Here is a 17,644-nt window from a genome sequence, read left to right on the forward strand (position 1 = left end):
TGGACTTTTCTCAACTAATCCTTTGTAATTGAATATTAGCCCAAGTTTGAGCTCCCGATGGAATTAATGTTAATTCTAGATCTTTTCTGGCTTAATTCAAGATTTTTTTTTACTTAATTGAAGATTTCTTTTTTTTTTTTTTTTTTTTTTGCTTAATTCAAGATTTTTTTTTTTTAATTGAAGATTTTTTATTTTTTATTTTTTGCTTAATTCAAGTTTTTTTTTTACTTAATTGAATTTTTTTTTTTTTTTGCTTAATTGAAGATTTTTTTTTTTTTTTGCTTAATTCAAGATTTTTTGTAACTTAATTGAAGATTTTTTTTGACTTGATTCAAGATTTTTTTTACTTAATTGAAGATTTTTTGGCTTAATTCAAGATTTTTTTTACTTAATTGAAGATTTTTTTGGCTTAATTCAAGTTTTTTTTTTTTACTTAATTGAAGATTATTTTGGCTTAATTCAAGATTTTTTTGTACTTAATTGAATTATTTTTTTTGGCTTAATTCAACATTTATTTTTTTTTTACTTAAATTAAGATTTTTTTTTGGCTTAATTCAAGATTTTTTCCTTAATTCAAGCTATTTTTTTTTTTCTTAATTCAATTCAAGACTGTGGAATTTTTGCATTTGGCAAAAACATCCCAGGGGCTGAACTGGACCCTTTGGGGGGGCATTTGGCCCCCGGGCCACATGTTTGACACCCCTGCCATAGAATGAGCAGTTTTAATATCTACAAATGTCATAGTATGTTTCTATAGGAGCCCAGAAGGAACAAACACTACTGTTTTTGGAAGTTGCTTAAAAGAAGTATGAGGTGACAACAACACCACTAGATGGTGCTAAATCGTACACACTGAATTACACACTTTTTAATGTAATTTGAATTTGATGCATTTATATCTTGAATAAATTCCCTTTGTCATTGGTCTACTTTACTTTTAAAATACATATTTTTAGGGCATTTGCAGCTCTTAAAGACAGCAAGAATTAGAATGTATGATCCCCTAAGTTTCTGTAATGTGACACTTTGGTACAAAAATGGGGCTTGTAAAAGAAAAGCTTTGAAATGCTTCTTCTTCTTCTTTGTCACTTGCATTTTCATGTCATGTGTGCGGTGAGTTAAGCTGAATCTCACTATACGATACCAGACACCACAGTAGCATCGTCTGATTGTGTTTCTGGTAAATCCTACACGTTAGCATGTTAGCGTTGATCTAGCAGCCTCAGACTGTTCCCCTTTTTTTTATTTATTTATTTTTTTTATTCCGTGGAATCGGCTTTAACTGTTTGAGCCTGTTAAGATGTGGACTTTTCTCAACTAATCCTTTGTAATTGAATATTAGCCCGAGTTTGAGCTCCCGATGGAATTATGAGCAGGTTCTCGCAGCGCCGCTTCTGCCCGACGTCGGTATTTTTTGGGGAGGGCGGGTGTAATAAATGCGATACTCGCCTTGTGGTTTGCGTAAGTAAATAACTTTTGACTCAAGTCTTTTGCTAATCATGTCTAATGAATTGAGTTAATTGTAATTGGGTACAATTAGAAAGAATTTTGTAAAGCGGAAAGCATTCACAGATATTTTTAAATCTCTCTCCTGGAGTCCTCTTTGGTTGTGTGACAGGCTGTAACTAATGTGCTTTTTAAATTAGAGCATATGCCTCTCTCTGGATTATGCAGAGAGGACATTAACAGGCGTTTTTCATGCTTTTTGTAGGATGAGGAGGGGGGGGGGGGATGGAGGTGGGGGGGGGGGGTGGGCTGTATGACTTTAAATGGCTCCACCTCAAGCACAAACCCCAGTGAATATTAAAAGCTTTGTCTGTGGTAATAGAGAACGCAATAAGAGGTGGGGAGGAGGGTTCGGCGGAGGGCTCGGGCTTGCAAACAGAGATTGTTACCGACAGCCACAGGACTATTTGTGCTAATGATATGTTCCAGAGTGTGTCTCTACAATATGCAGCACTTTTTGCCTCAGGGTTTCTCGCATGTAGCTCCTTTTATTTGTTCAAATCTCTTGGCTTATCTGTGCAAGAATGCAGAGTAAAATTACTTTCACAATGTACAGCAGCTGACAAGCCCGTGCTGCATATTTATTGAAATTAAGTGTAACCTTTCTACAATATTCACCCCTTTCTTCCTGTTTACTGTGGCTTTATTTATTAGTTTTTTATTTATTTTTCTCTTCACAGTCACATTGACCAACACAGTTACAGTAAATCATTTATATTTGTACTGACGTAATGGAAAACGTTACTTTAAAGGCACACTGTGTAAGATGTACAGGGGTCTGTAGTCATAATTATGTTTTGTTCAGGGTTCCAGCGGGGGCTTAAAAAGTCTTAAAAGTCTTGAATTTACAAATCTGCATTTATTACCTTAAAAAAGTCTTTAAAAGGTATTAAATGTAATATGGTAGGTCTTAAGTTATATTGCCATAAATGTGTTCTCTGCATAGTGATTTAATGTGTTTGTTAAATATCCAAGCTGCAAAAAAAGTACCATTATGCCATGTTTTCAGTACGTGGTACCAGCTCGACTTGACTCGACATTCTATGCAAGAATTCAGAGTAAAATTACTTTCACAATGTACAGCAGCTGACAAGCCCGTGCTGCATATTTATTGAAATTAAATGTAACCCTTCTGCAATATTCACCCCTTTCAGTATTTTTTTCCCTGTTTACTGTGGCTTTATTTATTAGCTTTTTATTTATTTTTCTCTTCACAGTCACATTGACCAACACAGTTACAGTAAATCATTTATATTTGTACTGACGTAATGGAAAAAGTTACTTTAAAGGCCCACTGTGTGAGATGTACAGGGGTCTGTAGTCATAATTATGTTTTGTTCAGGATCTTAAAAAGCATAGTATTGAGATTACAAATCTGCATTTATTACCTTAAAAAAGTCTTTAAAAGGTATTAAATTTGATATAAGTCTTAAGTTATCTTGCCATAAACTTGTTCACTGCATTTTCTTTAAATGTGTCTGTTAAATGTCCAAGCTGCAAATAAAGTACCATTATGCTGCGTTTCCATGACATGGTACCAGCTCGACTTGACTTGACTCGACTCGGCCTTTTTGCGTTTCCATTAGGAAAAAGGACCTGGAATCTGGTACCCAGTACTAGTTTTTTGGTATCACCTCCACCAAGGTTCCAAGACTGGGGAACAGATAGTAAAACATGACATGTAATCACCGCAGATCACTGATTGGTCAGTGTTAGTTGTCTCTGTGACCCGCCGTTTTACAAAAAACAGTTGCGGAAGTTGACAGTAAATACAGCGGCAGGTTAATCCACACGATGACAGCCCGCAAAACTACACCATGGTCGGTCAAGGAGATTCAGTCGTTGGTGGCTGACGTAAAAATTCAGCATGAGCTTGACGAGACAACATGCAACGAGCGAGTATATCAACAACTCTCTGAGCAGACAACACAGAAGTAACGCGCCGCATCGCTATGACGACCAGGTACTGTGCATCGCTATGACGACCATGTACTGTAAAGTCTGTAGTATCCTGTAATGGAAACGGTCTCCAGGAATAGGACCTGGTACCTGAGTGGAGTCAAGCCGAGCCGAGTTGAGCCAGTTTCACGTAGTCAAAACGCGGCATAATGCTGCGTTTCCACTACGTGGAACCAGCTCGACTCGGCTCGGCTTGACTCGGTATTCCTGGAGACCGTTTCCATTACAGGATACTACTGACTTTACAGTACCTGGTCGTCATAGCGATGTGGTGCATTATTTCCGTGTCGTCTGCTCAGAGAGTTGCTGAAAACTCACTCGTTGCGTGTTGTCTCGACTGAATTTTTATGTCGGCCACCAAAGAATGAATCTCCTCGACCGACCATGATGTAGTTTTGGGCTGTTCTCATGTGGATTAATGTACCGCTATATTTACTGTCTACTTCCGCATCTGTTTTTTGTAAAACGGCGGGTTACAGAGAAAACTGTCTGACCAATCAGTGGTCTGCAGTGTTTACATGTCACGTTTTAGTATCTGGTCCCCAGTCCTGGAACCTCAGTGGTGGTGATACCAAAAAACTAGTACCGGGAACCAGACTCCAGGTCCTTTTTCCTAATGGAAATGCAAAAAGGCCGAGTCGAGTTAAGCCGGTACCACATAATGGAAACGCAGCAATAGTATGTTTCTACAGGAGCCCAGAAGGGACAAACACTACTGTTAAAAGAAGTATGAGTTGACAACACCACCACTAGATAGTGCTAAATCTTACACACTGAATTACACACTTTTTAATGTAATTTGAATTTGATGCATTTATGTCTTGAATAAATTCCCTTCGTCATTGGTCTACTTTACTTTGCTTTTAAAATACCGATTTTTAGGGCATCTACAGCTCTTAAAGACAGCAAGAATTAGAATGTATGATCCCCTAAGTTTGTGTAATGTGATTTATCTATCAAATAAATGCTAAATGTGTAATCTGTAGTGATAGTTAGTGGAGAATTTGCAGATTGAAAACGTATGGGTACCCTCCACCCTCCACTATGGTGGCCAGGGAGAAAAAAAACCCTAGTATTTACTTTGTTTTGTTTTGTTTTAGTTCAAAATATAACAAGTGGTGCCAGGCACAACAAACCCCACCCCTCGCACATATTGTAGCTTATTTTGGCATCGATCCAGCTGATGTCATCATGTCTATGCATGTGGTAATGTCAGCATATCAATTGCCTCTATATATGTGCAAAGTTTGAAGTAAACTGAAACAAAATTGATGTTTTTATAGACGTTTGAAATGTTGCCCATTATAAGTAAATGGGGAAAAAAAAGAGATTTAAAAAATTCATAAAAAATTTTAACTTTAACTTACTTTTCCCAAAATGTAACCACATCTATTCTGGGTCACTGACAATCTATAAACCAAATTTGGTGTGAATTCAACTAACAGTTTTGCTGCTACAGACATTTGAAATTTTACCAATTGTAAGTAAATGGGGGGGGGTGGGGGGGTGGTGGTATAAAAATTAATTAAAAAAATTTAACTTTGACCTACTGTTCCAAAAATGTAATCAGGTCTATTCTGGGTCACTGGCAATCTATAAACCAAAGTTGGTATGAATTCAACCAATAGTTTTGCTGCTAGAGTGTTAACAAACAAACCGAACCAAAAACAATACTCCTTGCCTCCTCTTCGGGGGGTGGGGTAATAACTCCACATTCCACATAGTAAAGAGCTGTATATGTATTCCTTTACACCAGGGGTGTCAAATTCATTTTAGTTCAGGGGCCACATCCTCCCAGTATGATCTGAAGTGGGCTGGACCAGTGAATTAATAACATAATAATATATAAATAATTCCAACTCCAAACATTTCAATGTGTTTTATAGTGAAAAAATTAAAATTACATTATGCAAACGTTTACATCTATAAACTGTCCTTTTAGAAATGTGAATAACATGAACAACCATGAAAAAACTGACATTTATTAAGAAAAATAAGTGCAATTTTAACTATATTTTGCCTCTGCTTATCATTTGTACATGTGCATTACAACTTACAAATCACAATGGATCTGCAAATTTACAAAATATTTTAGTAACGGGCAGAATATTAGTAAAATTGCATTTACTTCTCTTAACACATTTCTAGTTTTTCTTATTTTTGTGAAAGGCTAGTTTGTAAATTTACACATTTTCATGTAATTTCACTTTTTTTTTTTTGCACTAAAACAGAGGTAAAATTTGAAATTGTCATTATTTGTAGGTTTTTATGGTAGTATTTTACTGATCTGACCCACTTGAGACTAAAGTAGGGCTTTTTATGACCCCTAAAGTAAAACCATTGACTGTTAATATCTTGAGTGTAATTTTTGCATTTCACAAATTCATCCTACCGGCCCACCAAAGGGATTGGACCCTTTGGCGGGCCGGTTTTGGCCCCCGGGCCGCATGTTTGACACCTGTGCTTTACACCTTTATGTAATGCTTGAATAAAGAAAAATATAATTTCCCCCAAAAGCGTTCTTAAATTTGGTCAAAAAAATCTGGAATATGATTAAAAAAAAGAATAAAAATCATTCAATCACAATGTCAGATTCTTGTAGACACACTATGCTAATTTAATTGCCATCTTCAATATATTTTATTATTTTACTTTTTTAATATATCCCAGCATGCCTATCTTCTTTCAAGGCGTACATCTGCTTCCTACAACATCCTGGCCTCCCGATACAAAGGTGACACAGCCAATCATCTAATGCTGCCAAAGAGATATGTTCAACCTGGCACTAATGTAGGAGACTTGGTTGGCCTCCCCTCCCTTTTCTTCTGAAGGGGAGGGAAGAGTTTTCTGGGGTCATAGCCCACCATCACACACACACACACACACACACACACACACACACACACACACACAAACACACACACACACACACACACACAGAACACTTAACCACACATACTTTTCTTCATCTTGTGCAGGTGGGGAAGTGGAGTGCGTCCGGAGGGCTTAACATCACAGAAGTGCCGAAGCGAAAAGGGATGAACATCACTGATTCCCTGGCTAACCGCTCCCTCGTCATTACCACCATCCTGGTAGGTCATCCTCTGTTAAAAATGTCCTCCACGTCTCTGTAGTTTTCTTCCAAACTGTACACTGAAACTCAAGCTTGACAGTTAGGTCTTATTTTTATCTCTTACCATCTAGAAAGAATCAGGCACACTTGAGTCTAAACTAGGGATGTAACGATTACCGGTATAACAATAAACCGCGGTAAAATTGCAGACAGTTAGTATTACCGTTTAAATTCTAATTATCATGATAACCGTGTTTGATTACCACACTTTTAGGGGAAAAAACGCCTATGTAAAGATCTGCTTTAATGTCAAATATTTGAGTATAGTTTTAATTTATTACAATTTTAATTTTATATTCCTAATATTTGGAACCAATATTCACTTTTAAAGTCTTTGAAAAGGTTCGTTAAGCATCTGTGTGTTATTTATGCAATAAATTATATACATTTTTCAAATCGGATTTAATTTTTTTTTGTGTTTTCCGTCCTTTTATGTTGATATAGTAGGTTAAAGTGAAAAAAATAATAGACAGATGATATAAATGAAGTTGTGCTGAAAAAAGACACCAAACATGGGTATAGTAAACATTTGTTTTTTTAGTATATATAGGCAAAATCAAAAGTACTGAAAAACGGACAAAATAGGTTCAGACCACTAAGGGTTAATATTTGAATGTTTCTGCAACAGAAGGTACATTGTGCCAATTATTTCATTTGTTTTTTTTGTTGTTGCTTTTTTTTTAAAAATACAACTTGGTTAAATTATTTCAGTGTGTGTATAAGTACTTTTTGAACATTTTGAGCACAATTTCAACAATACCGTGATAATTTTGGTCACAATAACCCTGATATCAAATTTCATATCGTTACATCCCTAGTCTAAACCATATTAAAACAATCCGTTTTATTTAACGTTCTTTAAATAGCAATACTGTATTATTCTTATTCTTATTCTTATTCCATAAAGACCTAGAGCTACTTTTGTGTCAGTTCCCAAATTAATTTCTGCAGTATAACTTTATTTTTTACCTTTATTAATTGATTTATCATCATTTATTATAATATTATCCACTGTATTTGGTGTTTTTTCAGTGAAAATCAAGTATTTTCCTGTATTTAATTTACTGATCATGTAGATGTTCATAAAAGCTCAGAGTAAAGTTTAGGGTTTTTATATCAGAAACAGAGAAAACGGAAGAAAAATGGACTTTTTCAACAACAATATCATTAACTGAACATAAACCACGTGTCTCCATCCACTGTCACTGATCCAACTCCATGGGTTTTACTGGTGAATCAGTGTCAGTTAATTAGGTCTTATCTCTTACCAGAATCAGGCCCACTTGAGGTTAAACCATATTAGAAGAATCGGTGGTGTTTGAGTTTCTTTAAATAGCAATACTATATTATTCTTATTCTTATTCTTATTGCATAAAGACCCAGAGCTACTTTCGTGTCAGTTCCCAAATTAATTTCAGCAGTATAACTCTATATTTAATCTTTATTAATTGATTTATCACCATTTATTATAATATTATCTACTGTATTTGGTGTTTTTTTCAGTTAAAATCAAGTATTTTCCTATATTTAATTTACTGATCATGTAGAAGTTTATATAAGCTCAAATTAAAGTTGAGGGTTTTTATGTCAGAATCCAAGAAAACTGAAGAAAAAGTTACATTTTCATCAAAGTATATCATTTACTCAACATAAAGCGAGTGTGTCCACCCACTGTCATTGATCCAACTCCATGAGTTTTACTGGTAAATCAATGTTGTAGAAGATGACGGTGTTTCCACGTTGACTATGGAGCTTCTGGATGTCCAAATGGGTCATATCTGATGACCATGAAACTGTATTTTACATCAATTATTTTCATGTATTGATAGGTTTAGTGGATCAACAGGTACTAAACATTTTAGATCAGTAGATGGTGGATGTTTGGGTCTTAATGGGATATTCTTATTCTTATTCTTATCGCCAGAGGTTCAGCTGAGACTCTAAGGCACAGGTGTCAAACATGCGTCTCGCAAAAGCTTCCAGTCTGGCCCGTGGGATGAATTTGCAAGTAAAATAATAGCATAATAACCTAAAAATAATGACTCCAAATATTCGTTTTGGTTTAATGTGAAAAAATAATATTATATTGTACCTATAAATAATGACAACTTCAGTTTTGTTTTGTTTTTTTTTAATTTGTTGTAGTACAGTAAATAATATTGAATTAAGAAAATGTGTACATTTACAAACTATATGATGGTGAAATGTGAATAACCTGAACTAATATGAACAACGTGAAGTTTCTAAAGAAAATTAAGCCCAATTTCAACAATATTTTGCCTGTTACTAAATATGTTGTGCCTTTGTAGCTCTGCTCTGTAACACACGTATAAATGAGAAGTTGAGGCAGAATATTGTGGAAAATTGCACTTATTTTTCTTTAGAAATTTCAGTTTTTCCAGGGTATCCATGTCTTTTTTGTTCAGATAGTCTGTAAATGTAAATATTTTCATTATGTAATGTGTTTTTTTGCACTAAAACAAAAAGAAACAAAAAGTTTGGAGTTGTAATTATTTAAAGCTATTGTGCTAGTATTTCACTGGTCCGGCCCACTTCAGATCACATTTGGCTTAAGGTGGCTCCTGAACGAAAATGAGTTTGACACCCCTGCTCTAAGGTCATGTCATAATAATAAATATGCGTAGTAAAAATATAAAGGCACTGAGACACAATGAACCATTCCTTAATCGCATGTTCAAACAGAACAAACTAAGTAGCCCACCCCCATTTCTGCGTTTTTATTTGGCCTATGGATTCACTGCTGTATGCCCTTAACACTGTCACAGCATATTGGGTTCTTTGTGGAGCTAGTTGGAAAATGCTAATATCCCTGTGTACATTTTTAGGACAAATCCTCAAGCTGTGATACAACAATACAATGATAATCATTATCATTATCCTTGTATTGGACCACAAGGCTGTAATTATGACAGGGGAGGTCAAGGCGAGGCATAATTAATGCCTATCAGTTGCCATCTATGTTAATTCTATCTCGGAGAAGAGAAATGGGGTGAGGGTTCAAGTGTTATAATGTTAAACCACTGTACTAAGAAGTGCCACTGATTGCTGATTTTATGTTGTAGTTAGAGTGGTGTTAGATGAATAGTTCCAAGTGCAATTTGAGTTTCCTAAAAAAAAAAAACAGTGATAATTTAGAAATGCATTTGAACATTTCTGACACGTTCCTTGATTTGCTATTTCATTGGGATTCATTAGTTTGAGATCATAAAACTGCCTACTTTTGTATCGCCGAAGAGACTTTCAACTTTAATATCAATCTCCCCTTTTAGCGTAATGACATTGCATCAAACTGGTTCCAGTGATGCATGAACAGGACGTCTGACAGCTTTATAGTGATAACTTTGTTAGAGAGATTAAAGCTCTTAATGTGTTTTCTCCCCCTTACATTAATTGTTTGCACTCCATTGCCTGTAATGTTTCTACTCAGGCCCACCTCCCTCCTTTTTCTGTTATGCACGCCCATGCTGCGAGTGTGAGGGTAGAACGGTTATAAACACTTTGAGTTGAGTCCAAACCTTGGGGAATTGCAAGAATTGGAGGGCTAGAAACAGATGGTAATGACTTTTTTTTTTTTTTTTTTTTTCCCTTAACATGCAAACTTTTTGATCAAGTTAATTGGACAACTTGAGCAAAGTTTGCAGCTATAAGCGCTTGCTCTCTAAATGCATTGTCATCAAGTATTCATATCTTATTATTTATTTAAGAGGCCATTCTAATTGTAATGTCCGTGTGGCCGCATATTTTGATAGCCAACAATTAAAGAGGTTTATCATTTACTGTGTTTTTCTTTGCACTTTTATATTGTTATAATATAAGTTATGAAATAAATTATGCCCCGCACCTTTCAGGGTAAATAGTAAAAAGAAGTAGTGCAACTGTTGTCCACATGCTGTACTTGATGTTATTTTACTTGCCATCACACTTCCACCTTCTCCACCTCTACTTTACCCCATGAAAAACAATTTCCTAAGGGAATAAAGAGAGTTTTAGCTTCCTATTTTCTCCTCTTTGACTGTACCTTTTTTTATTTTGCACCACATGAGCTCCAGTTGAAGGAAAAAAAACAAAAAAAAAAAAACACAAAGCAAAGGGTCACCTTCACTAGAGAATCAATTACTCTGCTTCTGAGCTCAGTTTGTAAATTATACATCTGGGCACTGGTGGCAATAAATTGTATTACGACCCTTGCATAAATGGACCAACATGTTTTGAAATGCACAGCGGGACATGCAAGTCTATCTGCCTGGGAAATAGTAACAGGCACAAAATAAAGGAAATCATTTATGAGCTTTTCTGTGTTAGTCATTGTAACTGCAGGCATCAGCTCAGTCGCCCCCCCTACCCCCACTCCACCTTGGAGGTTTGGTGACAACTGATGAAGGCAACGTTGTGGGCATGTTCCGTTTCACTGCTGCATTCTGTTCCTAATCAAGCTTTTATACAGCCCAAATTATGAGCACCCAAGCAGGATATTACAGGCCAGTAAAGACTGTCAGCTACCTGACCATAAAATGAACCGACCCGTGCACCAGCTATATAGGTCAACACACAGCGGTGTGGCGCAGACACTAGCTACGTTGAGTTAGCATAACACTTAACACTGCAGGTACACTGATTATACAAACATTCTCTCTGCATGCATTCATATCACTACAGCACAGTGGTGGTACAAGTATTCTGCTTTTTTTAAACAGTTTTCAGAACATTTAGTAAAGTAAAAATACCAATATAACTATGTAAATATACTGCATTGCAAGCTGTAAAAAGCATAAACAGTAAGGAGGCAGCAGCTGAGTTAGTTCTTAGTTTGGTATGTTTGACTGATATACAGGGTGTATCAAAAAAAAAAAAATACATTTTTAAAAATTACCCCCAGTTCCGCATTTGATAATTTTTGGAATTTTCTTTTATGGATGTCAGTAGGTAGGGGATTGGTGGATATTTATCCAAATTTACAGACCCAGGTTTTCATGCATGAGTGAGCAGGGGCAAATTGCGCAATCCAAGTTAAAACTGGTTTGCGCGAAGTAGCAGTGGGATTTAAATCCAATCAAAGGTCATGGGAGGTTAACCCTAACCCTAACTTGGCCTGTCCTCAGTGACATTTTCAGGCCAAAACAAGTTGAATTAACTTTGAAAGGCAGGAACAGCTGCCATGGGTAAAGAAATGAAATTGACATGGTGGCCAAAGTGTTAATGCTGTAACCTGGTAATTTTGTGGAAAACAAAATGGATGCCTGTTGTCCCCTCCCATGACCTTGGATTGCATTTAAATCCCACCGCTACTTCGTGCAAACCAGTTTTAACTTGGATTGTGCAATTTGCCCCTGCTCACTCATGCATGAAAACCTGGGTCTGTAAATTTGGGCAAATATCCACCAATCCCCTACCTACTGACATCCATAAAAGAAAATTCCAAAAATTATCAAATGCGGAACTGGGGGTAATTTTTAAAAATGTATAGTTTTTTTTTTTGATACACCCTGTATATCAGTCAAACAGTTACATCAGTAAATGGTTTTGGTTGATAATGACTGTTTGGGTCTCTATGGGTTAAGATACTTTCTCATTGGCTTCATTCTGGAACTGAGGTCCTTACCCTTTGTTAACAAGGCCTCTGAAATCTGAACCTAAATACACGCTGCTTCATGTGACACATTAGAAACCTAAAATAGTACAAAAGTAGTGGTTTAATCTTTAATGTGTTGCCTTTTCTGTCAAATCTAAACTGTAAAGCTGTCAAACAAATGGGGAAAACTAAAAGTACAAAATAAAACATAAAAATCTAGAAATAAAAGTACCTGAAGTTTGTACTTGAACATAATATTTCAGTAAGTGTCCATAGATTCATTCTTGCACTGCTATAATACAGAAAACTGTGGTGAGTGGTCTGCTATTGAAAACACACAGAGTTACTCCACAGTCTCATATTAAGTCAGGTCTCTTTTAATGAGGATAAAAAAGAGTCAGCCTTCTTTCATATTTTAGCACTCGCTCTATCTGCACACTGAACTTGCCTCGCTGCCTGTCACTGCCTGTTAAATGCTACAGCGACTCATCAGCTCAGATCACTTTGGTTCAATTAGGTGCATGTGCTGAGACAAATTGAAAAAGCTGACCTCACCATTGCTTTTCATTTGATCTTTTGGGTCTTTGCAGGAGGAGCCATATGTCATGCTTAAGAAGTCTGACAAGGCGCTGGTTGGGAACGATCGCTTCGAAGGCTTCTGCATCGACTTGCTCAAAGAGCTGGCCAACATCCTGGGCTTCTCATATGAGATCCGTCTAGTGCCTGATGGGAAATATGGCTCTCCGGATGAGAAGGGCCAGTGGAACGGCATGATCAGGGAACTTATCGAACATGTGAGTTATTGCTTTCTTTGCGTTGGATCACTTCTACATTTGTATGATGTTATAATCCAAGGTTTCTTAGAAAATCTTGTAAGTCTTGAATTTACAAATCTGCCATTAATATCTTTAAAAAGCTTTTAAAATGTATTAAATTTGATATGGTAGGTCTTAAGTTATGTTGCCATGAACTTGCTGGCTGTATTGTGTTTAAATATGTCTGTTAAATGTCCAAGCTAGAAAGCAAGTAACGCTAGCCTACTCAGTTCCACATGTTTCAACTCGACAATTTATGTTGAAATTAGGAACTAATTATCGCTAACTCTGCAGCCCCTGGTGGAAAATAATCACAGAACATTTAGCCCAATAAACGTGTCGCCGTTAGTCACCCGAGGAAGCTGGCTTTGATTTTCGGGACAGTTCACAAGTGAGAAGTGAGTATGAGGAAGTGTAAATTTAATAATGTCTCATTGGAGAAAAGATCATTCTCGACCTGGTTGACAAGGGTTGAGAGAAATGGCTGTGAAATGGGCATTAAATTCTGTTCTAAGTAGTCTTAAAAGGTCTTTAAATGTCTTAAATTGAACTTGTCAAAACCTGTAGGAACCCTGTAAAAGTCTTAAATTTAAAAATCTACCAATAATATCTTTAAAAAGTCTTTAAAAGGTATTACATTTGATATGGTAGGTCTTAAATTATGTTCCCATAAACTTGTTCATTGTGTTGTGTTTCAGAAGTGTCTGGGAAATGTCTAAGCTAGACGGAAAGTAACGTTAGCCTACTCAGTTCCACATGTTTCAACTCGACAATTTATAGTGAAATTAGGAACCAATTATCGCTAACTTTGCAGCCCCCAGTGACAAATAATTACAGAACAACAAACACCCAGGAAAATGTGTAGCCGTTAGCCACCCGAGAAAGCTGACTTTGACTTTAAGGGACGGCTGGGAAGTGAAAAGTAAGCATGAGGAAGTGTAAATTTAATAATGTCTGGTTGGTAGAAAAGATCAATCCCGACCTGGTTGACATGAGTGGAGAGGAACGGCTGTGAAATGGGATATAAATTCTGTTCTAATTAGTCTTAAAAGGTCTTAAGAAGTCTTAAATGTAACTTGTAGAAACCTATAGGAACCCTGTAAAAGTCTTGAATTTACAAATCTGCCATTAATACCTTAAAAAAGTCTTTAAAATGTATTAAATGTGAAAGTAACATTGAAAGTAAATTTGAAAGTAACATTAGTCTACGCAGTTCCACCTGTTACAACCTGACAATTCATAGTAAAATTACAAACCAGATATTGCTAACTTTGCAGACCCCGGTGAGAAAGGACACGGAACAGTGCGAATCAAGGCATTGGAGTAAATAAATATCATGAGTCTGGAAAGTCACAAATTTTTGCCAGTATGGCTGTGAAATGGGCATTAAATTCTGTTCTAAGTTGTCTTAAAAAGGTTTTAAAAAGTCTTAAATTTGACTTGTAGGAACCCTGTTAAAGTCTTGAATTTGCAAGTCTGCCGTTAATACCTTAAGTCTTTAAAAGGTATTAAATTTGATATGGTAGGTCTTAAGTTGTTTTGCCATAAACTTGTTCGCTGTAAATGTGTCTGGGAATTGTACAAGCAAAGAAAGTAGCATTAGTCTACTCAGTTCCACCCATTAAAACCTGACAATTTAAAGTAAAATTAGGAACCAGGTATCGCTAACTTTGCAGACCCCGGTGAGAAATGACTCAGAACAGTTAGGAATCGATGCAATGGAGTAAATAAATATCACAAGTCACGAAAAGTCACAAATTGTTGCCAGTATGGCTGTGAAATGTGATATGAAATCGGCATTAAATTCTGTTCTAAGTAGTCTTAAAAAGTCTTAAATTTAACTTGTAGAAACCTGTAGGGACCCTGAAAAGTCTTGACTTTAAATATCTGCCATTAATATCTTAAAAAAGTCTTTGAAAGGTATTAAATTTGATATGGTAGGTCTTAAGTTGTGTTGCCATGAACTTGTTCGCTGTAAATGTGTCTGGGAAATGTACAAGCAAAGAAAGTAACAGTCGACTCAGTTCCACCCATTACAACCTGACAATTTATAGCAAAATTAGGAACCAGTTATTGCTAACTTTGCAGACCTCGATGAGAAATGACTCAGAACAGTGGGAATCAAGGTACTGGAGTAAATAAATATTGTGGCGAAGCCGGCAACACAGAGAGAGGTAGGACGGATTTTCTCGTTCTACTGTTTCTTTTTAATTACTCCTTCACAAACATGGGTTCTGCAAACGTACAGTATTAACTAGTTAGAACAACGGTAGATAACACTTAAACTCATGGCGGAAACAGAAACAGCACATGTAGGAAAACTGGTCGGCAGAGAAGAACACTCACACACACACAGTCGGTAACATCTAACAAAAACAAAACTCCCGCACACTTCCCTAAACATCAGTGCATTCTGGGACATCTCTTAAAGTGGAACAGTCCGTTTTTAACATCACAATTCCCAGTCGCTACATTGCCCCCACCAGCGTGTCGCCCGTCCCGGCGACTACAAGCTCAACACATAGTCCACATAGCGACGGGGAGGCAGCCTCTGCCGCCGCCCAGTCCTTCTTCGCACAGGCCCCCCCCCCCCACTGTTCATCTCACCATCTGCAGGGCAGGGTGAATTTGCGGGGGAAGAAGAGGCCCCGGGTGAGACGAGAATGTTATCACTTTCGCCTGATTTTACATGGGGCCGATAGGGTGCCAGACGGTCCTGGTGTAGCACCACCACCCGACCTCGGGCAGACATCCTCACCCGGTATACCACATCGGAGAGCTGCCCTAGCACCTCACAGGGGCCCACCCACTTACTAGCCAGTTTAGGTGAAACCCCTTTCTTCCGGGCGGGGTTGTAGACCCACACTTTCTCCCCAGGCGAGAAGGGGCGGCCCCGGCAGTGGACGTCATAAGCCCGTTTCTGTTTCCCCCCAGCCTGATCCTGGCACCGACGGGCAAAGTCATGAGCCTCCGCCAGCCGCTGCCGAAGGCTGTGTAGGTACTCCATGCCAGGCTGTTCAGGAAGGTCGGTGCTAGGGGGTCGGCCAAAGGCTAAGTCCACAGGAGTCCGAAGCTCCCTCCCAAACATGAGAGTGGCTGGTGTACACCCAGTGCTCTCTTGTACTGCCGATCGGTACGCCATCATGATCAGGGGCAGGTGACGGTCCCAATCGCGCTGATGTCGCTCAACCACGATTGCCAACTGTGTGGACAACGTCCGGTTGAAGCGCTCCACCAGTCCGTCACTCTGGGGGTGAAGGGGGGTTGTCCGGGTCTTCGTCACCCCCATGCGCTTGCAGACCTCAGTGAACACCTGCGCTTCAAAGTTCGGCCCCTGATCACTGTGCAGCTCCTCAGGCACACCGAATCGGCAGAACATCTCGCACACCAGTCTCTCAGCTGTGGTTGTGGCACTCTGGTCGGGAACCGCATACGCTTCTGGCCACTTAGTAAAATAGTCCATGGCCACTAGGACGTAACGGTTCCCATCCTCAGTGAGGGGAAACGGCCCAAGGATGTCCACGCCCACGCGTTCCATGGGAGCCCCCACTTGGTAACGCTGTAACGGAGCATGGGAGCGTTGGGTGGGGCCCTTCTGGGCGGTGCAGGCATCACAGCAATGCACGAACAGTTCAGTGTCCTGCCTGCAACCAGCCCAGTAAAACCCCTGTCGCAGTCTGTTCAAAGTCTTTGACACCCCAAAGTGCCCTGCCCCCACTGAGCCGTGGACAGCCTGTAGCACCTGCTGGCGCCGGTCCTTTGGCACCAGCAGCTGCCAAACCACCCCCCCTCGGCCTGGCGCCTGCCAGACACGGTAGAGCAGTCCATCCCGCCGGTTCAGTGTGGCCCACTGGGAGTAGTAGGCCTTGGCTTCCACTGACAGTGCCGAGACCGCCTGCCAGGAAGGGCGTGCTCCTGCATCAACCCACTGCCCCACCTTGGATAGGATGGGATCAGCTTCCTGCGCAGACTGCCATTCCTGCCGCTCTACTGCTACCAGCCCCTCCTCCACTCCCTGAACCTGTTGCGCTACGGCCACCGGAAGAGTCGAATGGTCTCGTTCTTCTTTCCGCCAACAATGCCTGCAATCCGTTGCCTCGCAGGGCCGTCGGGAGAGAGCGTCGGCATTGCAGTGAAGTCGCCCGGCCCGATGCTGGACCTCAAAGTCGTAATTCTGCAGGGCTTCAATCCACCTTGCCAGTTGTCCTTCTGGTTCACGGAAGGTGAGGAGCCATGCCAGGGAGGCATGATCTGTCCGCAGAAGGAAGGGCCGGCCATAGAGGTAGGGTCGAAAGTGGTGAAGCGCTGTGATGACTGCCAACAATTCGCGCCGGGTAACGCAGTAGTTTCGCTCAGCACGATGCAGGGCGCGGCTGTAGTAAGCCACCACTCTTTCTCCCCCCTCTCTCTCCTGTGAAAGAACAGCCCCCAGTCCCGTGTCACTGGCGTCTGTGTCAACGATGAAACGGCACCCTGGGTCAGGGAGTGCCAGGATGGGGGCGGTGGTCAAGGCTTCACGCAGTTGGATGAAGGCAGCCTCACAACTCTCATTCCACTCAAACTTCCGCCCTTTGTCAGTGAGACGGTGTAGTGGGCTGGCGATGGATGCGAAGTTACGCACAAAACGCCGGTAGTATGAGG

General features: G+C 39.2%; 1 protein-coding gene across 1 annotated transcript in view; it reads left to right on the top strand.

Annotated features, from left to right (window-relative positions):
- LOC115435542 (glutamate receptor ionotropic, kainate 3-like) overlaps nt 1-17,644 on the top strand; it is a 239,968-nt gene that overhangs the window by 192,787 nt on the left and 29,537 nt on the right. The window contains exons 9-10 of the mRNA XM_030158013.1: nt 6,444-6,557; nt 12,779-12,982. Of these exons, the coding sequence (XP_030013873.1) occupies nt 6,444-6,557; nt 12,779-12,982 (318 nt within the window). The remainder of the gene's footprint in view (nt 1-6,443; nt 6,558-12,778; nt 12,983-17,644) is intronic.

Source organism: Sphaeramia orbicularis, chromosome 16, assembly GCF_902148855.1.
Source record: "Sphaeramia orbicularis chromosome 16, fSphaOr1.1, whole genome shotgun sequence".
Taxonomy (NCBI): Eukaryota; Metazoa; Chordata; class Actinopteri; order Kurtiformes; family Apogonidae; genus Sphaeramia; species Sphaeramia orbicularis.